This window comes from Bipolaris sorokiniana (genome assembly GCF_000338995.1).
Source record: "Bipolaris sorokiniana ND90Pr unplaced genomic scaffold COCSAscaffold_15, whole genome shotgun sequence".
Taxonomy (NCBI): Eukaryota; Fungi; Ascomycota; class Dothideomycetes; order Pleosporales; family Pleosporaceae; genus Bipolaris; species Bipolaris sorokiniana.
The window spans coordinates 485,230-508,559 of NW_006911909.1; the positions used below are offsets into that span (position 1 = coordinate 485,230).

A 23,330-nucleotide genomic window follows, 5' to 3' on the forward strand; every position below is an offset into this window, starting at 1 on the left:
CAGCGTTACAGTGAAATTGGTCACGGAAAATCTGGAACCGGCATAGAGAGTTGAAGTTTGTCAATCTTTCTCACCCGTGTTTCAGGGTTAACGGCTAAAGTCAAAGAGGGCCAAATGAGGGAGCATCAATGTACAGCGGACTCCGGACTAATATAGAGTGGCAAATCACCGAGATATTGCATATGTGAACTTTCTTTGGGACGAACGATTAGACCGGAAGAGATGGTGCGCGCGTCGATTTGGCAATACCGTTTTGCAACGGCCGTTAGAGGCCATCTCGAGGTTATTGTTGTGAAGAGAGGGCATGATATCGTTCTTTTGCAGATCTTTCAAAAAGGAGAGATAGCTTGCACAGGGGAGGCGTAGGTAGTCATTACCCAACACCAATACGGCATACCGCCCAAATAGCGAGTGCGATAGGGCTGATGGAAGGGGATTTGATGAGTTGCAGAGGCGTGGAGATTTAGGCGCAAGCCTCGCGACAGTAATAGGCCTGTGGATCGGAATGATTTACGCCCACACGGGATACCAAGGTCGTATTAAGGTGGTGTTTTTGCTGGGCAGTCGACGCCTCAGACATGCACATGGCAGTCGAGTGTTGCCTCAGGCCCCAGGATCTCAGTGGGAGATGGGCTATACACCATTCTCCACCAATCTAGACACCCCAACGTCAGCAGCATCTCGCGTCAAAGGATGGCGATGGGGAGCGACATGCTTGGCGTGTGAATGCATTGGGTGATGGCAAATCATGTGATTGGTGCAAAATCTGGGGGTTGAGTGGGCGTACGGTAAGCCGACGGATAAATTTCAGGCGCAGCTATCGGCGAAGACGCCATGGTGCCCGCGCCGGGACCGTACACTCTCCTACAGCTCCGAGCTAGTGCCAATGCCAACGGCATATTCACCGTCCAGCCATAGGACGGCTCTGAAGCGAACAAACGCGCGCGGTTTGCGGAGGCTTGGGGCTTCCACTTCTGTTCAGGACATGGTGCTATCTCTCTATCTCCAAACCTCACACGCACTGCGATTAAATCAAAAGCCAGCCCTGCATCCCACCCCCCCACGGATGAATCTAGTACAGCGCTCACTGTGAGGCGCTTGTATTTCTCCAGACGCACCCCCAACTGCCTCAGCCTCGTCGACGCTTTGGAGATGGTAGCGACGGTTGTTGCAGTTTGCCAGTTGTATTCCGCCCGTCGCATCCTCGCCGAGATCCAGCATCGCATCAACGGCTTCAACACATACGGCTAATCCAAAGCGAGAACAAGAACAGTACCCAACTTTTATCTTCACCCATGGCAACCATGGTGCAGACTACCGGGAGCGTGACCTCCCCTCACCTGAAAGAAGGTATGGTCATTGACGTGCAGGAGATTCCACATGGCGCCCGACCCGCACTCCTGATTCTGCACAACGAGGGCGAGGAGAGCATTGTAGACACAATTGCGGATGTTTTGGGACAGAGATGGGAGTTGGCGTCGTCTATAGAGGACGCGCTGGCCGGCCCAAAGGAAACAGTGTATGGGTTGAGCAGCTTGGTTGCAAAGCCGCACTTGGACAGCTGGGATCGTTCCAGGCTGTTGATCAACACGCACCGAGTGGATGGAAGCTACGAGCTGGACGAGAGCATCACCGACCGATGCGATTATGAATATCTCTACACACGATCGCCCTTTTTCCGTCGAGACGTTTCGCGCTACCTCTCCTTTATCCTAGGCCAGATTGGCCCCCACCGCGACCTTACCAAGAAGGCGCGAACGACGTTAATCTCGACCACGTTCCCTGACGTACATGCCGCGCTTCCGAATTTGGACATTCTGTCAGTTGGTGCGGATGCGATAGAGATTAGAGTAGACCTGCTCGAAGAACCTATGGCGGATGGGACCATCAGCAAGGTGCCCAGCCTCAAGTATGTGGGAGAGCAGGTCATGGTGTTGCGCCAGCGCACCGAGCTGCCTATCATCTTTACGACGAGGTGCACAAAGGAGAACGGCCGATTTCCCATGGACGAACCTTCGCTCTACTACCGATACCTTGCGCGCGCGATACAATGGGGCTGTGAATACATTGACGTGGAGCTGTGGCTGCCCGAGGAAATCCGAAAGAAGTTGGCTGAGAACAAGGCATGCACCAAAATCATATCGGCCTTCCACGACTTCTCGGGCACCTTCAAGTGGACATCACCTGAAACGCAAAGGCTGTTCGAGATGGGGGCGGTGTATGGGGACATTGTCAAGATGTATGCCCTGGTCAACTCGATGCAGGAGAACTACGAGCTCGAGTACTTCCGGTCGACCATTCAAGCCAAGTACCCGCACCCACCCTTTTCCGGACTCAACATGGGACCTATGGGTCAGCTCTCGAGGACTCTCAACAAGATATTCACACCCATTACGCACCCACTGTTGCCCATGATTGCAGCACCGGGGCAGCTAAGTGCAGCCGAGATCAATGCGGCGCTGCACACCATGGGCCAGATGCCGAAGCGAGATATATACGGGATTGGGAGCTTCCGGTCGACGTCGCAGGCCATGTTTTTTGAGAAATGCTTCAATGAGCTTAGCCTGCCGCATTCATTTAGCTTTGCCGAGAGAGGGCCAAAGGCATCGATTGAGCACATTCTCCGACGCAACAACTTTGGGGGGGCCTATATCAACCCACCGCTAGGAGCGTCTGCGCCATACCTACCGTCTCTGTCCAATGCGGCGCGGGCTATCGGCCAGGTTGACACGGTGTTAGTGCCGCCGGGGAGCAGCAATGCATCGCTGATTGGTGACAATACTCGGTGGAAGGGGATACGAGCGACACTGACACGCGACTTTGTACCGTCGGCATACAGCGGACAAGCAGCGTTGTTGCTTGCCAGCAACGAGGGGGATGCATCGGCGTCTATTTTTGCACTGAAGAACTTGGGCATCGGGCCTATCTACACGATTGGGTTCAAGTCACATGGGCCATTGTCTACTGACGTGTCGCCGGTGCGATCAATTGAAGATGTCAAGCGACTGCAGCAGCCGTTTGTGATTATCTCAGCACTGCCGGCGGAGAAGTCGCTGCTGGTGGTGCCACTGCTGAAGCATTACCGTGTGGCTGGGCGCAACGGCAGTCCCGAAGGCAGCCCCAAGGTACTCGGAGCGGTGGGCACCAAGACAGCAGGCAAGGTGTTTGTCGACCTGGCAAGTGGGCCGCGCAAGGTGGACACATTGGAGATTGCAACGTCGGCAGGCTGGACAGCGTATGGGATTGCTGATGTGTCTGCATGGACGACGGTGGAGACGATTAGGAAGCTGGTTGGACAAAACGTGTGCTATGACTTTGTGCGCCTGGCATGTGGGCGGGGGCACTTTTAAATTTGCAACATGAAGGGATGGTGAGGAAGGTACTGCAGATAGGTTAATGAACAAGCAAGCAAGCACAATCACATGCAGAACGTGTCTGGCAAGGTGAAGGATGATGATGCAGCATGCGTGACGGGGGGGGCGAGGCGGGGGCGGTTCTCGTGCAAGAGGAGTGAGTGCCTGGGTGCAGTGCATGCACATTTGTGTGTGGGTGTGGGTGAAGGAAGGCAAGTGAGTAACCGTAAGCGTAGCGGTAACCGGGCATGGGGACAGCGTGCAGAGGCCGGGTCGGTGTGTGTGTGGGCGCGAGTGATTGGCGATACCCCAGATTTCCAGAACAGAAGAAGCGAGGCCGTCCGGCACTACTGGGTGAGCTATGCCTGCAACGACCTGGCTGCGTCAGACGAGCGCAATCAAAAGCGCTAAATTGCAGATACAGCCCATGCATGGGGAACGGGGGAGGGGGGAGAGGGAGTGACTGAGCTGGGCGTACTGGACCACTGGACCGAGGCACCCCGGCCTTCTGGCCTGGCCTCTCTCGTTCCATCCCATGCCTATGCCCATGCCCATCTCACCAGGCGTCCGTATTGCTGCCACCCAAGCCAGCAGCGCCGCCAGCCCCAGCCCCAGCCCCAGCGCCGTCATCGCCCTTCGGCCCAGCGGTTGCGCGACTGCACCCCGGCCGGTACTTGTACACACTCGGCCATGTACATGCTCACACACCCTCCTAGCACGAGAGGCTGCTCTACTCTCCTGGGCTAGACAGCCCGTGATCGCCATCACGCGTGCCCTTCTCATTCCCCCCCCCTCTCTCTGCTCTCTGCCCTTGTTCCTGCCAACCTGCCGACCGAGTCGCATCGCCGTGCGTGGGCGCTCGCTCCCGCTTCATCAAGCCTCGCAGTCCGCGCACAACCCCCCTCCCCTGCCCGTCTCCACCGTCCGCGGCTTTAATTTAGACTATTATCGTACATACTTACGCTGCCTTTCTGGGGTCATGTTTTCTTCTTCCCAACGTCCTGTTTGTACTACTACTCCTGCCTTTCTGCTGCCCAGAGAATGCTTATGGTCCGCTGCCCCATAGTAATAGCGTCGCCATGTCCACCGAAGTCTCCCAGTCTCTGGCTGCCGCAATGGCCAGACCTCAGATTGGCATCGACAGACTGCCTGCCCGCCGAGTCTCAAACGAACCCCGAGAGGCCATGAATTGCAAGAGTTGCCGAAAGCGAAAGGTACTGGTCCTCTCCCACTACCACTACTACCGCCTGCGTTGCTAACCATGGCTACAGATCAAATGTAACCGCACTCGCCCAACCTGTGAAGCCTGTCAAGTCTTCAACTGCCCGTGTATCTATGGTACTCTCCATCCCCGAGCGCCACCCGCCCGTATTCGACCGTAAGCTCAGCTGACCGCGCCCAACAGACGCCGTGCCAAAGAAGAGAGGCCCCAAAACCGACGTTCTCGAAGCCCTTCTGAAGCGTGTTGACGGCCTGGAAAAGCGCCTGGTCTCGGAAGGAAAGAGCGATGACCTAGGCGAGGCCAACCCCGCGGCCACCACAACAACTGCAACTGCCACGACCTCGACTACCGCCTCTGCCCAAGATGCCACCACTGTCGACAGGAAACCATCAGATGCCCCAAAGTCTCAGCCACTCCACCCAACCCCACACATCTCCGCAAACTCCACTAGCCATGCATCCCAGCTCATGTCGCCCATTGAACCAAGGTAGGTAGCTTGAAGCAGCACCTCGCCTCTTGCCCACCAACCCTGTGGCTAATAGTCTCTAGTGTCCAATCACCAAACCTGTCCCCAGATCTCCTTCTCGACACCTACTTTGCCAGAATACACGGCAAACCCTACTACGTCCTGGATGAGTCGACCACGAGACAGCGACTACAGGCCAATCAACTGCCCGGACACTTAGCCTATGCCATTTATGCCGTGAGTGCTAGGTACGTTGGCTTTGTCCACCCCTGAGCATAGCAGAGCAACATTAATTCATTAACCCTAGATATGCGCCCCACTTTGGCGGATACGGCGCTGCTGTGCGAATCGGACAAGAGTATGCCCGCCGCGCTCGGCTAGAGCTTGACATTGACGAGCCCTCCATCGAGGCCTTGCAGACGCTCATGCTGCTGTCGCAAGCAAGTTTTCAGTTGGGCAAGGGCAAAAAAGCCTTCATGCTGCTGAGTATGCATCGCGTCACCCAAGCCAAAATCACGTGGGGCTAACATTGCTTTCCAAAGGTTCGGCCATTAGCATGGTCTTCGCCCTCGATCTTCATCGCGAGTTGCCCACCGCCGTCAAGGTTACATCGGCCGAACGAGAAGGCCGGCGGCGACTTTTCTGGTCTTGCTACCTCATGGATCGTTTTGCTGCAACCGGCTCCAAGCGACCTTCATTAATTGCAGATGAATCCATTGTACTCCGAATGCCCAGCTGGCAGCTTCACCCGGGTGGAATGTTAATCGACGGCGACTATTTTCCAAATGGATGCAACCTGCAGTACATGGGTGGTACTGGAAAAGGAGGACAGGGAAGCATGGGTATGCTGATTGGTATATCACGGATCCTAGGCATAACCAATCGCTACCTTGCGGCAGGCGGTGTAAAGGGCGACTCACATTTTCCCTGGCATTCATTATCCAACCTATCCAAGATCCGCCAAGAACTCGACACATGGGCCTCGGACACGCAGGACACCTTTACATCCATTGATGCTCTCTTTGGCCAGCCCGACAGCACCATACTGGTTCTTAGCAAGCTGGTTTATCATCTTATACATTGCCTCATATATCGGCCATTTCTTCCTGTGGATCTAGCCGAGTTGTCAGGGACGTCTCAGCACCAACCCTGGCAAATCGAAGCCACTAATCTGTGCTTTCTTCACGCAAACGCCATTGCCGAACTCGTTGAGATTGGAAGAGCCTCCTCTATCATGGACTGGCCAGCTTTTATCGGCTATTGTGTATGCACCGCAGGCACCATCCACGTCCATGGCGCACACTATCCAAGCCGAGAAGGCGAGGTCTTCTCAGTGAGTGCAGAGTTTCTCTCGCGTGAGATGCAGCAGCTTTCTGAGCTTCGCTTCATCTGGGCGAGTGTTCAGCACCAACGAGACACTCTGCAAGCCATTTACGGATGTCATTCAGAGCTTGTCCAATCTCTGGCAAGCAACCCAATGCGATATGCTCCGGTATTCCAGCTTGAGGACTTTTTCGACAGATATCCTGGCCAAATCTTTGATGGGGCACACATCACATTCATGGACATTGCTATTGAGTCTTTGAACGAGGGGTGAGTACGGAGAGCTAAGTAGACTAGAATGCTGTTACTGACGATTCACTTAGCCTGGCTACCTTCAACATCGAGCAACGCAACAACATGTACATGACCAGCGGCGTCATTGGAAACATCCAGGGATACCAAAAACAACAAGTTTCATCACAGCGCTCTCATTACTCAAGTAGCCATCCAAATAAGAGGCGGAGAGCAACCATTTCTTCTTCCAAAGCATCGGCCCAATCGCAACCTCTACCTCCAACACCTACATTGGCCACCCATCTGCCACCGGCTGTACATACACATAGGCCTTCTGAGAGTGAAACTTCAGAGTCAAACTCAAGCCCTGGAGATACCAAGGCCCCTACTGACTCTAGTTTACCTCCCTGTACCCCGCCAGTATCAAACAGCTCATTGAACCCCCCAAACCTCAACGGCGGTGGACTCGCTCTCCCTTTCTCGCCAAACTTTTCCTTCTCTCCATTACCGCAATTTGCAAGTTTAGCGCCATCACCGGTTCCTCGGCCAGCAAATCTCAACCAAAACCAAGACCAACATCACCATACAATCAATTTCGATCCTGTGCTCAGTATGCCGCCGCCTCCGTACGACCAGCAGCCAACTCCCGGTGCAGGCAGCACATCAGGCGCTTCAGCGCATACCGACCCTGATAGCAAGGATCCGTTTCTGAGTTTACTCGAGCAGCTTGCAGAGAATGAGGTTAGCAGAGGCGGCCCGAGCGAGCTAGACTTCTTCTTGAGTGGACAGAGTGGTTAATATGTGCAAGCCTTCAATAGGCTCAAATTCTTGGAGGTGGCAACCTCGCAATATCACGGCGGATTACCGGGGCGAACATTCTCCAAACAGTACAGGGTTTTCGTACTTGGACGCATTTTCAGTTTCATCTACATCTTTGTAATAGCTTTGATAGCTGTTATCAGGTTTCATTTCCGATCGACAAAATTCACATGGAATCCAAAATCTTACGCATTTCAAAAATCAGCGCGGCGCAAAACTGGGGACATTCAGATTAGAGGAGGGCTAGCTTCTCAGCGTGGGACATACGGGTGGGACAAACTCTACTTACGGCAATTACATATAAACTTGTATAATCTTCGTCGACAAGCAATTCACAAGGCGCTTTCTTGCGGCAAGCCGGCATCATCAATTGTTGCCGGCTCCGCAGTATCAACTCCATCACGACATGGATCCACTTCTTTGCATTCAGAGTGCCGTAATCTATCTTTGGCGGGGTCGCTTCCAATGTGCAGGCGGGCGTTGAGCATGTGTTGAGCAGCGGCCTCGCTGCCTTGTACAGCAGGGCAGCCGTTGGGCGCGACCGATGCCCATTCGGTTCAACTTGCATGAGGACGGGTTCGTTTTTGCAACTAAAGTGAACTAAACTATGTCACCTTTGGTGAGATGCTCTAGCGGGAAATCTTGCATGTAAATAACCCAGGGTTCAACCGCGTCGACTGGGGACCCCAGCATTCCCCCCAGACACAACCTTCAGGGACACACCTTGCGGTAACAGTGAGCATTTTGGTGGGCACAAAATCAAGCGCATACTGCTATTTGCTCGACAAAAGCACAACGGTAATTAATTCGGCAATCGTGACCCGCGAACCTATGGACAAGACGTCGGGGTAGCTGTTTGATGCAGGCACGAGGTGTCGTTTGTAACGCGAGTCATCGTTCGTGTGCGGAATTTATGCAATACCCATGTCTCGACAATCCTGGCTTACCACAAAGTGCATGAGGTAATCTGGGACGAACTTCTCGTATCAACGCGGAGAACGCGCTCCGGTGCCAAAATCCTCTCCATCGGTATGGCTCACTATCACGCACAGAGAACTATGTCTCCTGGGTTTGTAGGACAATGTGGCGCTGCGATACGAGCCACAACGGCTAGAGATGAGTGCGATCTAAAAGTTTAATTGGCGGAATTAAATCCGCCGTCCCCATACGTTTATACATTGATACAACAATAGTTTGATGAAGAACATCTACTACAGACAGCCAACGACACTACATGGTAACCACAATACCCCAGTCATAACCTCACATCACATGGTTGGAGGCAGACAAAGAGGTGTGACAGTCGTAACATTATCGCATGTTTCGATAGGTCACCACCGTTTATTCGAATCGACTATTGCCGGTGGTATGTCGTTCGCTCCATGCGCCGAAGGGTGCATAATTTACGCAACCGAGAGGCACACCCCAGTCCCCCTCCATATGATGAGCTCTCCTAAGCGGATTTGCGGATGCAGTGAATGCGGGGGAGGACCCGCTGAACAAACGCAGGGCGCAAACACGGCGAACTGAGTTCATTATGATGAGTCTACTGGACCTAAAGTATGTACAATCAGCACCACAATCACTACCAGCGGCAGAGGCAGTAGGGTCAGCAGCCACAGCCACTTGCGTATTAGATGAAACACGGATCTCTCTGGTTACATGCTAAGTGCGTGCACACACGTGTGTGTGTGTTACACATGGAAGGTTGAGGCGAAAGGCGGAGATGGCACCGAGAATCAGACCGACAATGCAGGCACACACACACCCCTACTACTCTCATTCTCTAAGTAGCAAGTGTCTCTCCCAACCCTCCTCCGAAGCCGCTCTCTCCCCCTCTTACCCCAGAAATAAATTTCCTGTACCTCTGTAATAATGAAGCTACATTATTAGATCTGTGGACCCCATGTGACCCCACGATCCCGCATAAGTAACAGTGAATAAGCCATTTACGAGCGCTTAGAGAAACAAAGTGCTGCAAGAAAAAAACACTATGTAGACACACCCCTCTTCGTCTTATTTCCCCGCATTTCCACAGCAAGGGCCAGCAGAGAAGAAAAAGAAAACTGTACTAAGATATGGAGAATCACCAAGGCAGGAAAGTATGGAGAAATAGAGCCCCACGTGGCCCTTCTGACTCGTTGGCATAACATGACAACGTTGCAGAGCGTATTCATTTTTTCTTTTTATTCTAGAAAATATCCCACCGGGTGTATGCACATGTGCACATGTAGACAAGCGGATTTACGCAATACGGAATCAATACTCTCTTTTTCCCTCTCTTTGCTCAACATCTCATAACGATGATAGACATGAACGAACAGAAGCAAGACAATAACATTGAAGGTCGAGACCTCTATGCAAGCCACGCATATACAATGCAAAGGTTGTCAAATATAAATTTTCTTGGGTCGTTTGATCTTCGCATCCATCTTCGGTGCCCGATAAAAAAGGCCACCCCCGCCCCGACCGACACGCCTAATGTATATTCCAAGTGCGCGCTTAGCTCGAATCCCCCCTCCCCCCCAACCGCCCCCTGTCGAATCTCATTCAATGAACCCGTGCATCGTGTGGAGGGGTGGGGATGGGCGGGGAAAAGAAAAACGCCAGACAAGGGGGGAAGAAAGAGAAAGAAAGAGAGCAAAAAAGAACGCACGTACTTGCTTCCTCATCGTGTATACGGGCGCTCGGACGGGGGCGCAGGATAAGCACTTGTCCAAGAGCTTGGGGTCTGGGGCTGCAGGTATGTAGGGGTCTTTTTCTCGTATCTCATGAGGGCGGCACTTGCCATATCGGTACCGTTGGACAATCGCAATCGAGTTGCGAAGGGGGCGGGATCGGGTGTGTCCGTGCAGCGGACGTTATGGGGGGTGTGGTATGGGATCAGGATGCCATGAGAAATTTCGCGAGATGGGGAGGAATGACGACATGTAGAAAATCAAGGAAGATAGAGAGAAGAAAGAGAGAAACGCGCGTAGCAAAAAAGAAAAGAAAACAATTGCACAGTCTCACGAGTAATCAACATCATTGCTCCTAGTACCATTCAAGCTTCCTATATTCTCGACGTTCTAATCCCAAACCGCCGTCTATTCGATAGAAAAGACGCAGTGTATTTCGCATGCATACGAAAATACTAAATGCGATACAACGAACTTATTCGTCGCACGAATTTCCACAAGAAAAGTAGTAGGTCCTCCAGCTTTTTAGGTCATAGTGACGAGCTCCTCGGCGGAGACCGGATGGATTGCCTGTTGAAGAAAAAGACGACATTTGTTAGCAGATCCATGCATACATATATATATATATATATTAGATAACGTGTCAAACCCTTGATTGTGTGGCTTCCACGACCTTTCCTGTCAATGCCCCTGCAGACCTGGGCACATGTTCGCACGCATTTACCAGGGGGGCAACCGCCTGCATATGCAGGCACGGAACAGCCGTCCAGAACGAGATATGGAAGGAATGGAAGGAAGGTGTAGGGGGAGAGATAAAAGATACGTACCACACAGCTGTCGAAATCCTTCTTGGTAGCACCCATCTTGATCGCCACGCCGAATCCTTGCAGGATCTCGCTGCTTCCCTGGCCAAGGATGTGCAGACCAACTACCTTCTCCTCTGGGCCTGCACAGATGATCTTGTACGCGGTGGGCTGCTTGTGCTCTTGGTCCATCATGGCAAAGTACATTGCTTTGAATTCCGTCTTGTAAATCTTGATCTTATCGTCGCCGTACTTTTCACGGGCCGCGGGCTCGGTCATACCAATCGAGCCGATTTCTGGGTGAGCAAAGACGACCGAAGGAATGTTCTCGTATACAAGGCGGGCGTCGGGCTGGTTGTTAAAGAGGCGGTCCGACAGGCGGCGGCCAGCGGCAATGGCGACAGGTGTGAGTTCGAAACCGCGATCGCAGACGTCACCAATGGCATAGACGTTGGGGATGGATGTGTTCTGGTATTCATCGGTAACGATATGGTTCTTGTCGTTGACCTTGATACCAAAATCCTTGATCTTGAGATCCTCAATTTCAGGCACACGTCCTGTCGCGAAAAGGACCGTCTCAACCTCAACAGTGGATTCCTTTTTGCTCTCTGTTTCCTGATAGGTGACACGCTTCATTCCATTTCCAATATCCTCTACTTTCGTAATCTGTGTACCCTTGTATAGGTTGATGCCTTGACGCTCATACTCCTGGGTTACGGTGTCCTGGATCATGGGATCGAAGCTTCGGAGGAGCTTCTGGCCGCGAATGAAAAAATGTGTTTTGGTGCCGAGAGCGTGTAGCATGCCGGTCATCTCGACACCGATATATCCCGCGCCGCTTGTTGCGATACTCTTTGGCTGCTTCTCAAGCTCGAAGAACCCGTCACTTTCGATGCAGAGTTCTTTTCCGGGAATATCAGGGATCACTGGTCGTCCGCCTGTTGCGATGAGAATATGTTTCGCCTTGATGCGCTGGGTGCCTCCTTCATTCAGGGCAACCTCGACCTCATCCTTTGCGACGAATTTTGCGCGCCCCCTCAGGTGCTCAATCTCGTCCTTGTTTAGATTGTTCTCGTAGATACCATTCAGGCGGGTAACGTAGTCATCCCGCTTCTTTTTGAAGTACGGCCAGTCGAACTCCGGTACCCCGCCAACCTTGAAGCCGTATGCGGATGCGTCCTTGAACGTTTCTGCGATTGCCGCCGCATTCCAAGTCACTTTCTTCGGTACACAGCCTACATTAACACAAGTCCCACCATATCGTTTCGACTCGACAGCAATGACCTTTGCGCCGTGTTTGGCGGCTCGTCGGCCGGAGGCGATACCCCCACTGCCAATACCGATGACTAGGTAATCACACTCCTTGGTCTCGGCCGACATCTTGGGACTTGTTGTCGAGAAGTGAGACGAGAGGGTTGCTAAGCGTGAGGATGCCACTGCGGTTCGTGAAAACTGGAAGTGGGGTCGGGACAGAATGGTGTGTCTTGCGGATGGAGGGGTAATGGTATGGAGACTCGCAGATAGAGCTCGCAGTCTATACGCCGTGGTTCTTTGCATTAAGATTGCAGATCGGGTGCCAGCAGGTGCTTATATTATGACGACAACACACCCAGGCCGAAAATGCACCACCGTATTTAAGGACGGTTCTGGATTACTTTAGTAAGCCTAGATTATGCATACACAGTCGTGCAGCTACGCCTTGCTATTGTGCAGCCCCTGGAAAGACTCCTAGGTACAAGCAATGGGAAAGAAAAGGGCTGGACCTACGATGACAGCGCAGATGGAGCAAGGTTGCCGAGGCACGCCACTTGATTATGCAGAAGTTTTGCGATTTTGCGCTTATGGAATCAACAGACGATGACGCGATCTTGGTCGACTAGTAAGGGTTCAACGCTATACCGCTTGCGATAGCTACTTTGACAATTACCTCATCGTTTTTGAGCTCCACCTACTGTGCCCGCACGCGCCCGCACGCGCCTACACCAAAGCAATTGCATGTTCACCCATATGAGGCCGACTTTGGGATTGTTGGTGGGACAAACATGCCAACAAATGACAGCAGCAAAATTTCCCTTGGATCAGGATTTCTAAAGCAAACCCGACAATTCCAAAACGTATCACGCCATCTCTACTGTGAGCTTTGACACTACGCACTTCGTCGTGCGTACAGTTGAGCATATCAATCTCGAGTCACACTTACTCTAACTCTTCAGCAATGGGGGGCCGGCTTTCCATGCCCAAAGCTGCCGATGGCTTGAGTGAAGTCCCCAAATCCGCACCTGGCAATGCATCAGCACGTTTTTCAAGGAATCGTGGTATCATCAATGGCCGTGTAAGATCTCTCTGCCGGAGGTAGGATACTCCTACAGTGTTTTCTCTGACTCGTATACAGACGGTCATGGCACCGCTAGCTGCCTTTACCATGGCCGGACTGCTGTTCGTTTACGCTCGAACGTCAATACGTGCCGCCAAGCTCAATGCACAAAAGCACCGAGAGGCAGATGGTGGACAGATCAGTTGGCACAAAGAGAGCTTGAGGCGGCACGGGCAAATTGAGAGGCTAGATGATGATAGGGGAGCGTTTGGAGAGGCGCTATTGGGAGACATGCGTAGGAAGAAACAGCGCAAGGCCGAGGAGAATCAAAAGGTGTCGGCCGAGAGATCGGAGAATGACGCGGAGTTGAGGAAGATCATAGGCAAGAAAGATTGATGTAGCCAAGAAGAGGTCCAGCTGGCGATGGCAGCTATGTCAGACGTCTCTGCCGGAGGAACTTGGCTGAGCTGATATATGGAAAATCACGAGGGTTGAGGATGGCGCCTATGTGTACAAGACTGTTCAAGGCATGACCAAAATTTCAGTATTGTTTGAAGTAAGATATAATATCTCGAATGTGACATGGTATCGGAAAGGAGCATGGCTACGGATGCCGATGAGCTTAATCCAACCCACGTACCATGGTCCGCGGCCGGTAGCCTCTTGTCATACACGTCCTGTCACAGATGCAGGCTTGCTGTCGGATGGCCAACGTCGGGTAGCCAGAGCGCAAGACACGGCGTGGAAGAGGCCCTAGTACAAGCCGGGCGACGTGATGCTAAGATTGTGAATCAGAGAATGACTGCCCAAGTACTGTGGCTGCAGTAGACGGCGAATGTGATTCGCCCGAGCTGTAGCGATGCATGTGGACTGGGGTAAGTGTTCAACTTCGCATAGGCGCGAACCGACCCCGCATTCCACACCGGCACTCTTGAATTACACACCTGTACAACGAGTTCTGGCAGGATGACGGCATGGGCAATCAAAAGAGTATACGCATGCCCAATGCCAAAGCAGCGATCGTCTTTTTCGTGCGGTGGGCGAGACATTTCTGCGATCTGGGAGACACATTGAAGTGCGATTCGACTTGTCGATCACAGCCATGCGCCAATCAGGCCATGGTTCCGGTGACGGTTAAGCCGCTTTGGAGTGAGCTTAACCCCACCATTCCATCACCACGCTCCGAATCTATACACACTCAGCAGCTTCCGCCATTGTCGCCCACCCTCCCTCTCTGCCACCAACCCTTTCACGTTACACCGATCGCGTGCACTCCTGCAACTCACTGAGCCTGACGACGCAGCGGTCTTCATGGAGCTTGTTTGGCTGCTGGCCCGATCGCGATTGCCGTAGGAAGACAGCACTGTCTTCCACAGCTAGCGATAGCCGGTATGCCCGCGCAGGAGGGGGAGAGGCCAAATTTACAAAGAGGCGTTTCCAGTAGGCCCCGTGATCTGACCGACGTCTCGAGAGCCGTCTTGCGCAGCGAACAGGCAAAGCGATGGACAAAGCGGTATAGGACTGAGGTCGCTGCGAGCTCCAGTAGCCTCCTGTCTACCTTCGCTGCTGTGAGCAAACCCATTCAAGGCGACTTGCTACTGAGCTTTGAGGCACTAACAGCTTCCAGTATCCTCTCGATTCGGTCAAAACCCGCCTGCAAGCGTATGCCCGCCTCCCCTATTCGCTCATAAATTACGACTGACTCTAAACAGATACAAATTCAACTCTTTCGTCGACTGCGTCCGCCATACCTACAAAACCGAGGGTTTCCACGGCTTCTACCGTGGTAAGCCAGTTGTTTCTCTGCATCGTATCGAATGCATTCTAATACACGCGTCATAGGTGTTTGGTCTCCTCTCGCAAGCATAACGCTTGTTCGCACGGTGTCCTTCTCCATATACCAGCGCTCCAAATATGCGCTTGACAACTGGATTTACCAGACTACTGGGAGTTCGCCACTCGTAATCGCAAATACCAAAGATGCATGGCCCACATTCTCGACAGTTGCATGTTTCGGGTTGGCAGGGGTGAATGCGGGCGCAGCCATCACAGTCATTGCATGTACGGAGAAGGGGTTTCCATTTGCAGGCGAAACCAACTAAATATCCTCTAGGTCCGTTCGAGCTGACGAAACTAAGCGCACAAATTTCAGTGCTTATGGCCGAGCGTAGCGATGGCGGCGGCAAGAACGAAGCGATACGGAAGAGTTACCAGAATTTAGGAACCTGGAAGACGGCACAAAATCTGGTCAGGCATCGGGGTTGGAGTGGCCTGTATTCTGGCTTTCATTTGCATCTACGTGGGTGAAACGAAGCATCAAGGCAAAGAAAAATGTGTAAAAAGCTGACATTGCATAGTTCGGGATTCGATCGGCACCGGCATCTACTTTGTTACGTATGAGAGCGTGAAACAGGTTTTGGCAAAAGCACGCGGAACATCACCCACACATCCGTTGGCAGTTGTAATAGCTGGGGGTCTTTGTGGGCTGGTCAGTTGGGCATGTGTAAGTAGGCCTAGCAAGGGAGGAAAGGCATACCTAATTGTTATTTCAGATATTTCCCATCGATACAGCCAAGAGTATATATCAGCGCAACTGCCTTGTTGGAGGAAAAGACAAGGCCACTCGTCCGAAGATTCAATTTTTCAACCGTCGGATGTATCGAGGTGAGAATGGGTCACCGAGATTTTTCAGGTTCGCTACTGACAAACTATAGGCCTGGGTGTATCGATGTCTCGCTCCTGCATTGTCAACGCAATTTTCTTTACTGCATTCGAGTTCACAAAGAAGCGCATTAACAGTATGACTTACGACGACGAGCTTCTGCGCGCCAACGGCGTATAAATGGGAATCTCTCGTTGTGACCACATAGGGCATCCAACAGGCGCATAACATGCTTAGCTGGAAATTGTTACACAGGTTATTGTGTGTTTTGGATATGTTATCATGGGCGATCAACCAGTCAAGTCAAATTCAGACAAACTCTGCAAGATATCAATCCACGTAAAAATAGGACATGTGGTGATTCTACTGCCGTCTACTCGGCTTTCATCTTTACCAGTTCCATAACAAACAGGAAGTTATCTCACAACTTACTTGGGCATTCACTACTGTTCTCTGCTTTAGGTTAGACTATTATGCCACTCAGGGACTAATCATCGATACTGGCTTGAGCAAGTCTAGATGCCACAATTCTCGACAAAAAAATCAGAGCGTAAGAAACACTTGTAGATCTGGCTGAACTACATGCATCCCCGTTACCCGACCCATATCAACAGACGCCTTCTGTAATGCACAGTGGGACTAGGAGGCTATCTTCGAGACAGGGATAATGCGTGAAATGGCGCAACGAGCGGCAGATGGAGGAAATTTGTACACCGCGTTGACGAAGAAGAGCAGTCAGGCGGATTTTTGGAATAAAGAAAATGGGCACAAGCTAGCACATGGGGTATACTGAGTCACATGCTGGTGCAGGCAAGAGACGAATGCTAAAAATGGCAGACAGAAACCCCCCAAAGATGAGTGGTCGGCCCTGAATTGGACAACACAACTTGACTTCACTGCTGCGATAGCAAGGTTGATGGGGGATAGAGAAGCCTCTAAAGACATGGCATTTCGTCGCCCGTTGTCATCACCTGGGGTATCACGGAGAGACTCCCGACATTGCGCTTTTCGAAGTATTCATTGACCTGCCGACCTAACATATCTCATGACGCCGTCTTTGTTTCTTCCGGGGAGGGCCCGTGTGCAAAACCGTGGTCACGGAGAGGTCGTGACTATTCCTACCCCAGCAATGGGGATGTGCCCGCTGATGAATCCGTTGTACAACCCCGATAAAGGCAAATGTCGAAGAAAGGAAGTGAAAGAAGACGCTTAGTCGAAAAGACCGAAGCCCATGTCCTCGTCGGACTCCTCCTTCTCTGTCGGTGTGTTAGTCGGATCATCTGCCATGGCCATTGTGTGTGGGCCAACGTACCCTCTTCCTTCTTCTCCTCGGCTGCTGGTGCGGCGTCAGCGGCACCGCCAGCGGCGGCAGCACCACCGGCGGCAGCAGGGGCAGCAGCGCCGCCACCTGAGCCAACGTTCAGGAGTAGGTCCTTGACATCCTTGCCCTCAAGAGCCTATTCACACATCAGAAAATTGACCTGTGACGCAGCATTGCCGTAAATGCGCACCTTGGCGAAAAGGGAGGTCCAGATGGGCTCGACTTCCTCGAGCTTTGCGGCCTTGATAAGAGACTGGAGCTTGTCGGCCTGTTCAAATTAGCCATGGTGCCCGGAAATTGCACAGATGCACCTCGGGAGTCGTACAGTAATATCGACACCGTCATCAGCGAGGATGAGAGCGGCGTAGGAGGAGGCGAGCTCGGCGGTAGACATTGCGACGGTTGTGATCGTGAGATTGGTCGTGAGGTCGAGGTGGTGGTAGTTTCCAGACTGCTGAATTCGTTTGATGGTGTGGAAGGCGCTAGTGGTGTCCTTCGCTTAGCTCGGTCTAGCCTATTTTAGGATGGAGGCTGACTTTGCCCCTCGGTGACGTTCCAAGCCCTTTCCCCGCGCTCATGCTGCATCTTGGCTTCCCGCCCGGCTACGTGCAAGTTCGCATATTGCTGCACTCCAGGCCCTCACCAACCACCGAGTTAGGCCCAACCCCACCTCAAGACGACCCGGTCATCGCTGCATAATTCTTGTGGACCACCATGACTGACTCTCCACTGCCGCGGATTCCGCTCGACCCGAAAGAGCAGCCTATTCTCGACAGACTGCAATCTATCCGGACAGAGCTCGAGTTGCTGAAGCGCGACCGATCGACTTATGTCAAGAGTCAAGATGTCGTGAAGCTGTACGATCAGGTTATTGAGCAGGTCATAGTTTTGAACGAGATACGCGAAACGAAGCGTCTTGAGCAGAACAAAGGTATGTCACGTTGCCACCTGCCGAATATAGCCGCAAATCCGCTGATATCTTCTTTCAGTTGACTATATGCTTGATGATTGTTTTCAGCTCATCTCACTTGCATATCTGACCATCGGAAAGAACCATGAGCCACCAGCAGTGTATGCATTTAACCTCTGCTTACTTTGTGTATACTGACCTCTCCATAGATACTCTTACATCTCAACGATCAAAGTAGGACAAGACACGCCGTGCATATGATCCCAATTCCAAGTTCTAATGAATTCTAGCGCCTCCTGGATCACCTCAAGGAAGCTACATTCTATTCACAAAAGGACCTCGAAGCACTCGACAAGAATCTGAAGGACTGTCGGGACTATGTCGAGCGAGGCAAAGATGATTACAGCCCCCACCTTTTTACTCTTCTCAACGCTCGTACCAAGGTGTGCGAGGAGATCCTAGCTGAACTGAAACTCAACCTATCTGAGCTCACTCCCGAGCTGATACCAAAATGGGAGAAGCTGGTGTCAATACTAAGATCAACTTGCGGTTGCAATACGAGGTCGAAGGTGGGTTGTCTTTGTAAGGCACTCCGCATATATGCTCACTGAATCTTAGTTTCCTCATGATGAAGTTGAAGAGTACGAGCAGGAGCTGAGCAAGCTAAATGAAGAACTCAAAGAATACGGAATTCATGCATATGAGACGACCGGTTCAACCGAAGAGAAGCTAGCCGAGATGGTTGACAAAATGCAGCTCACCCAAGAAAATCCAGAAGCAGCACCAGAAGCAGAAACTCTCATTGGCACATTGTTGAGGCGAAATTTGCTTTGGCTTGCGCTGATCAAGCAAAAGTGCGCGCCTTCCCATTCCTTTCCAATCGCTAGCTAATGTATATATAGGCAAGGACGCATAGCGCCGGCCTTCAAAGACACTTATGACAAGCTTCTCACCATCCGAAACAAGCTTGAAAAGCTTACGCTTACGCAAGCGTGGTCACTCCGTGAGACAGATCTTTGGGACTTTCAGCGTCAGCTTGACCGCATAGACGAGGCACGGGTAGACGGCAACTTCATCGATGCACTAGGGCGCCCATCTGAGATCTACGAGCAAAGAGTATGTATCGTCTGCACTATGAGAGCTCATCGACTAACATACCAAGACACTACTGTACCTCCTACGGAAGGGTTATGCACTCATCTACCAGTTGCTCTTAACATCCGAGCCTGTCTCTGAAGCATTGTTGCCAATCTACAACCAACTGACAACTCTCCGCAAATGTCTTCTCGAAGTGAAGAAATTGGGAGGCGTATCATCACCAAGAGAATTGTACCCGTATAGCATGAAGGTTTGTGTTTCATAATGATAGTTCAATCCGTGTGCTGATGTAGGAATAGTTGAATTCAATCGACAATATGCGTGTAGACGGTAAATTCATGGTGGGCGACGAGATACCGGATGGTCAAGGTCGCGTAACACAGCTCCTGGAAGAATGTTTCGAGCTCGCTTATGACCTAAGGAACGACGCCGAAGACAACAGTTCTGCAGACGCTACACCGTCAAGCGAAAAACCAGAGCCTCTTAGCACTTGATTACTATCTTCTTCTTTGCACACAATCTTCAGGGCTACCACTTTCAATATAATCAGCTCGTCCACTTCGGCACGTAAACCAGCTGGGGAAGGGCTCCGCACCGGAGGCGCTTGTTCTTTGGACCCTTGTACTTTACTATCTTTAATACGGCTCAATCATTCTCAGCTGCTCGATTTCATCTTCAAGTGGTGCTGGAGGTAGCATATCCGCATCCTTAAACGTTAGGTGGCTGCCGTACGATATGCCTAGATCTATTAGTGTCTTCTCAGTTTTGATTTGAAAGTTTGTTTTCTTTTCGCTTACAGAGCTCTTCGCCTGCAGGAATGTCTCTCAAAGCTCGGTATATTATTATTCTGCGACAGAGGTCTCGCATCCATCCCACATTCTGCTCCTGGGTCGAATGGTTGAACATGCTCCCTAGTCCAAAGACGACTGCTTGCGAAACTTGGTGATTGCCGTGCGCATCTGTTTGGGGCCAATTGCTGGACTAAGTCAGGTCTATATACTTGCAGTCAACCATTGACGTGTCTTTGTAGAGTTGCCGCCGAAGTCATCTAAAGGCTTGTAACACAGAGATATTGAGTCTATGTGTCTTTGAAACCAGTACACGGATTGAGTTATAAATCAAGCATGTACAGGAGTTGAAGAGTGAAAATACCTACTAAGTATAGTGATAAAGGGAAGTGTTCTCTATGTGCTTCTTATTCTCGTCTATTCCCAATACCAAGACTGGACAAATATCTATAATGGTATGTGCGGGAATGTCTTTTGTTGCGAACACACCCCGTCCTGCAAGTTCCCATCAGTATGATTTAGCACAAAGTCCGCGATGGGACGAAACACATAACTTTGGGAGTGTCAGTCTTGATGATCAGATACGGACACCGTTGAAGCTGGACGTCTTCTTGACCGGATGCAACACCCATACTGTCAAGTAATTTTTTCTTTTGCGTTGTAATACAAAGAACAAAAACCAAGAAAAACAAGTAAGCACAATAGCGCAAAGCGGAATCTCGGTCCAATAAGTTGATTCTTATGGCTTGAGCACATCAGTTCACGATATCGGTTAAATTTTACCGCCGAGCTAAGTCCGCACCGGCCCGATATTTGGATGCTCTCCGATGATGCATTTGCCCCACTTGAACGTGAGCCTGGCCTTTTGTCACAAGCTGAGTGACCTTGCAACACAACGGCCATCAACATGGCTCAACAGCGAGGCCCTGCAATGGGAGACTCTCTCAAGACGGCGCACTCGGTGAGCCTGAAGGTACTACGGTGCGTATCGCCCTGACAAATGCGGTTCAATGACACTCGGTCCTCGTGGTATCACTGAATGGCCAAAGTCTATATGCGCTTGTCACTGCCGTTCAAGAGAGGTAGCAGTCACTGATGGCATCAGACTTTCTCGTCCGATGCTTGCTACGCAGCATCCACTTCCGAACTCGAAAGATCTGGGTATATCGCCACAAGCCTCACTCGCCTATCCTTCACAGCGAAATACCAACGATGCATTCATTCTCAGCCCTGTACTGAACCTCCCTGAGGCGTTTGGCAGTGCTTATGTTGGCGAAACATTCTCCTGTACACTATGTGCAAACAACGAGCTCGATCCATTAGACAGTACAAAAGCAATTAGCGGCGTAAGGATACAAGGGGACATGCAAACACCTTCGAACCCTACTGGCTCACCACTGGACCTGACAGGCACACCAGACGAAGACGTCAATACTTCTCCTGGACCAGGCGAGTCGTTGCAGCGGATACTGAGGTTCGAGCTGAAGGAGGAGGGGAATCACGTATTGGCCGTGACGGTCACATACACTGAAACAGCTTTAGGGGAGGGAAAAGCAGCCAGTGGAAGGGTCCGGACTTTCCGCAAATTGTATCAGTTTGTGGCTCAGCAGTTGCTTAGTGTCAGAACGAAGGCTGGCGAGATGAGCCCGAAGAATGGATCACGCCGATATCTGCTGGAGGCGCAATTGGAAAACATGGGGGAAGCGGCAGTCTGTTTAGAGGTTTGTTCTCCCAGTTCCGAGTAACGAGTCAGATCTACGCCACCTTTTGCCTGATACGCTCGCGGGCGCAGCGATTCAAGCGCAAGCTCGATCGTGATCATAAACCGCCATTCCGCAACACATGTGGATCCCGGCGCTATGACAATTGCCTACCACAACCACGATTCCCCGGTGTATGCCAAACCTGTACTGATTTTGAATAGGCTGTCGACGTCAATCCGAAACTGCCTCTAAAGTCAACATCGCTAAATTGGGACATGCAGGCCTCAGGATTCAATGCACCAATGCTGAGTCCTCGCGATGTTGTGCAAGTGGCTTTCTTGCTTACCTATAAACCCGGTGAAGACGAGGAAGTCGAAGGCTCCAAGACTGAAGACGACAAACGAGTCTTGGGCCAACTGGCGATTCAATGGAGAAGCGCGCTTGGCGATAGGGGCTCGCTCAGTACAGGATGGCTGACGGCTCGTCGCTGAGGATATTACTTCAGGATAAGGTTTGCAGGACCCACTCCTAGATAGCCAAGAGTAGTACAAATGGTCTGTACTGACGGGATGACACTCGTGCCTACGGTTTATAAAGGGCTGATCTTGGCTATTGGGCCTACATTGTGGGTGTGTGGGTGTGGATGGCGCCTGGGTGAAGCCAGTCGGAAGGCGCTCCGAAAAAGTGTAGGGCGTGACTGGATGACTACCGTCGGCCACCATTCGTTCCTGAAAAGCAAACAACAGAGCCGCAAGTTATACATATACTATATGTTGTGCGCGTCCGGGTGCCGTCGGCTCCACGGAGGACGTTTGTCAAGCAAGGTAGAGAGGGATTGGGAGAGGTTGCGTGGCATGGACATGGGCATAGGTGTGTATGTAAGTATACATGTGACGAGTTAATTTGTAGAAGGGTGTGTTGTGGTGTGGCTAGCTGCTTCCAAATCGAGGTAGCCGGGATGTGGAGGAGTGTCACTTGGATCGATCTGCAAGCGAAGCGAGTCAAAAGCATGTAGAGGTGCCGGACGGGCCAACGCCGCGGACGGGCCAACGCCGGATTTCTCCCCAACAGTACTATCACAAACTTGAAGCTGTAGAGCTCTACATAAAAGCTATTATCGCGAGAAACTCTAGTATAGTAATCTCGTAGTATTGTTTATTTGATCTATCTACTGATATTTGATTGGCAGCTTGATGGGGCGGCCTGAACGCGAGCGTGGTGATGGTGGTGCAGCTGATCGATTAGCTCGCTGCGCACCACCACTACTACTGCCAACGATAATATTCTTTGATGCTAGCTCAGTAGAGCGCTTGAAGGTAGGCTTCTTTCCCCTTTGTGAGATTTTGATAGCTTTCTGAAGTCGTTTGTGGGCGGCTTGGCGGGCTATCCGGTGGGCAGCTGCTTCAGCTTTCTGCCTCTCACGATCTAGTTTTGCCTGTGCCCGCGCCCGCCGTCGCGCATCTAGTTCTTGAGCTTTGAGTAGCTTTCTCTCCTCTCTAGCTTTAACCGCGATAGCTTTTTGGCGTTGTAACTCCTCATGATCGCGCTGTTTCTGCTCATATTGGCGACGAGCTTCTCGCACCTTCCGTGGAGACTAGAAAGTAGCTCCACCATGATAATCGTCAGACAGCTCGAG

At 51.6% G+C, this 23,330-nt stretch overlaps 9 protein-coding genes across 9 annotated transcripts; 6 read left to right on the forward strand and 3 right to left on the reverse strand.

Annotated features, from left to right (window-relative positions):
- The first annotated feature begins 844 nt into the window (after positions 1-844).
- Positions 845-3,427, forward strand: COCSADRAFT_40434 (uncharacterized protein). The gene has a single exon (XM_007705892.1). It carries the CDS (start codon positions 1,296-1,298, stop codon positions 3,348-3,350), a length of 2,055 nt encoding a protein of 684 aa, XP_007704082.1. The 5' UTR covers positions 845-1,295; the 3' UTR covers positions 3,351-3,427.
- A 625-nt stretch (positions 3,428-4,052) lies between these two features.
- On the forward strand, positions 4,053-7,831 carry COCSADRAFT_193461 (uncharacterized protein). The gene is made up of 7 exons (XM_007706064.1): positions 4,053-4,567; positions 4,625-4,691; positions 4,759-5,062; positions 5,125-5,289; positions 5,349-5,527; positions 5,584-6,634; positions 6,688-7,831. Exons 1-7 carry the CDS (start codon positions 4,433-4,435, stop codon positions 7,394-7,396), a joined length of 2,610 nt encoding a protein of 869 aa, XP_007704254.1. The 5' UTR covers positions 4,053-4,432; the 3' UTR covers positions 7,397-7,831.
- Positions 7,832-10,620: 2,789 nt separating this feature from the next.
- Positions 10,621-12,278, reverse strand: COCSADRAFT_100341 (uncharacterized protein; the record flags this gene model as incomplete). Its single annotated transcript, XM_007706065.1, has 2 exons — positions 10,621-10,665; positions 10,923-12,278. The coding sequence occupies 2 exons, from the start codon at positions 12,276-12,278 to the stop codon at positions 10,621-10,623; spliced, it is 1,401 nt and encodes a 466-aa protein (XP_007704255.1).
- A 574-nt stretch (positions 12,279-12,852) lies between these two features.
- COCSADRAFT_40439 (uncharacterized protein) lies at positions 12,853-13,845 on the forward strand. Its single transcript, XM_007705893.1, has 2 exons — positions 12,853-13,230; positions 13,291-13,845. The coding sequence occupies exons 1-2, from the start codon at positions 13,114-13,116 to the stop codon at positions 13,606-13,608; spliced, it is 435 nt and encodes a 144-aa protein (XP_007704083.1). The 5' UTR covers positions 12,853-13,113; the 3' UTR covers positions 13,609-13,845.
- Positions 13,846-14,383: 538 nt separating this feature from the next.
- COCSADRAFT_40440 (uncharacterized protein) lies at positions 14,384-16,302 on the forward strand. The gene is made up of 8 exons (XM_007705894.1): positions 14,384-14,780; positions 14,840-14,874; positions 14,925-14,998; positions 15,055-15,273; positions 15,326-15,511; positions 15,570-15,715; positions 15,765-15,876; positions 15,927-16,302. The coding sequence occupies exons 1-8, from the start codon at positions 14,604-14,606 to the stop codon at positions 16,052-16,054; spliced, it is 1,077 nt and encodes a 358-aa protein (XP_007704084.1). The 5' UTR covers positions 14,384-14,603; the 3' UTR covers positions 16,055-16,302.
- A 781-nt stretch (positions 16,303-17,083) lies between these two features.
- On the reverse strand, positions 17,084-17,589 carry COCSADRAFT_99920 (uncharacterized protein; the record flags this gene model as incomplete). The annotated part of the gene is made up of 4 exons (XM_007706066.1): positions 17,084-17,130; positions 17,187-17,331; positions 17,386-17,463; positions 17,521-17,589. 4 exons carry the CDS (start codon positions 17,587-17,589, stop codon positions 17,084-17,086), a joined length of 339 nt encoding a protein of 112 aa, XP_007704256.1.
- Positions 17,590-17,909: 320 nt separating this feature from the next.
- COCSADRAFT_99513 (uncharacterized protein) lies at positions 17,910-19,697 on the forward strand (the record flags this gene model as incomplete). The annotated part of the gene is made up of 8 exons (XM_007706067.1): positions 17,910-18,126; positions 18,185-18,266; positions 18,315-18,339; positions 18,396-18,674; positions 18,724-18,959; positions 19,008-19,221; positions 19,268-19,453; positions 19,503-19,697. The coding sequence occupies 8 exons, from the start codon at positions 17,910-17,912 to the stop codon at positions 19,695-19,697; spliced, it is 1,434 nt and encodes a 477-aa protein (XP_007704257.1).
- Positions 19,698-19,798: 101 nt separating this feature from the next.
- On the reverse strand, positions 19,799-20,623 carry COCSADRAFT_346445 (uncharacterized protein; the record flags this gene model as incomplete). Its single annotated transcript, XM_007706068.1, has 4 exons — positions 19,799-19,942; positions 20,001-20,179; positions 20,360-20,486; positions 20,608-20,623. 4 exons carry the CDS (start codon positions 20,621-20,623, stop codon positions 19,839-19,841), a joined length of 426 nt encoding a protein of 141 aa, XP_007704258.1. The 3' UTR covers positions 19,799-19,838.
- Positions 20,624-20,898: 275 nt separating this feature from the next.
- On the forward strand, positions 20,899-22,185 carry COCSADRAFT_100123 (uncharacterized protein; the record flags this gene model as incomplete). Its single annotated transcript, XM_007706069.1, has 3 exons — positions 20,899-20,972; positions 21,097-21,712; positions 21,916-22,185. 3 exons carry the CDS (start codon positions 20,899-20,901, stop codon positions 22,183-22,185), a joined length of 960 nt encoding a protein of 319 aa, XP_007704259.1.
- Between the last annotated feature and the right edge of the window lie 1,145 nt (positions 22,186-23,330).

What these genes read in the sequence shown, in the direction of transcription:
- COCSADRAFT_40434 (XM_007705892.1), top strand. Translation starts at nt 1,296, where the DNA reads ATGGCAACCATGGTGCAGACTACCGGGAGCGTGACCTCCCCTCACCTG.
- COCSADRAFT_193461 (XM_007706064.1), top strand. Translation starts at nt 4,433, where the DNA reads ATGTCCACCGAAGTCTCCCAGTCTCTGGCTGCCGCAATGGCCAGACCT. An exon ending in ATGTCGCCCATTGAACCAAG is followed by an intron (nt 5,063 to 5,124) that starts GTAGGTAGCTTG and finishes AATAGTCTCTAG; the next exon opens with TGTCCAATCACCAAACCTGT. An exon ending in ATTGAGTCTTTGAACGAGGG is followed by an intron (nt 6,635 to 6,687) that starts GTGAGTACGGAG and finishes CGATTCACTTAG; the next exon opens with CCTGGCTACCTTCAACATCG.
- COCSADRAFT_40439 (XM_007705893.1), top strand. Translation starts at nt 13,114, where the DNA reads ATGGGGGGCCGGCTTTCCATGCCCAAAGCTGCCGATGGCTTGAGTGAA. An exon ending in GTGGTATCATCAATGGCCGT is followed by an intron (nt 13,231 to 13,290) that starts GTAAGATCTCTC and finishes ACTCGTATACAG; the next exon opens with ACGGTCATGGCACCGCTAGC.
- COCSADRAFT_40440 (XM_007705894.1), top strand. Translation starts at nt 14,604, where the DNA reads ATGCCCGCGCAGGAGGGGGAGAGGCCAAATTTACAAAGAGGCGTTTCC. An exon ending in TTTCCACGGCTTCTACCGTG is followed by an intron (nt 14,999 to 15,054) that starts GTAAGCCAGTTG and finishes CACGCGTCATAG; the next exon opens with GTGTTTGGTCTCCTCTCGCA. An exon ending in CAACCGTCGGATGTATCGAG is followed by an intron (nt 15,877 to 15,926) that starts GTGAGAATGGGT and finishes GACAAACTATAG; the next exon opens with GCCTGGGTGTATCGATGTCT.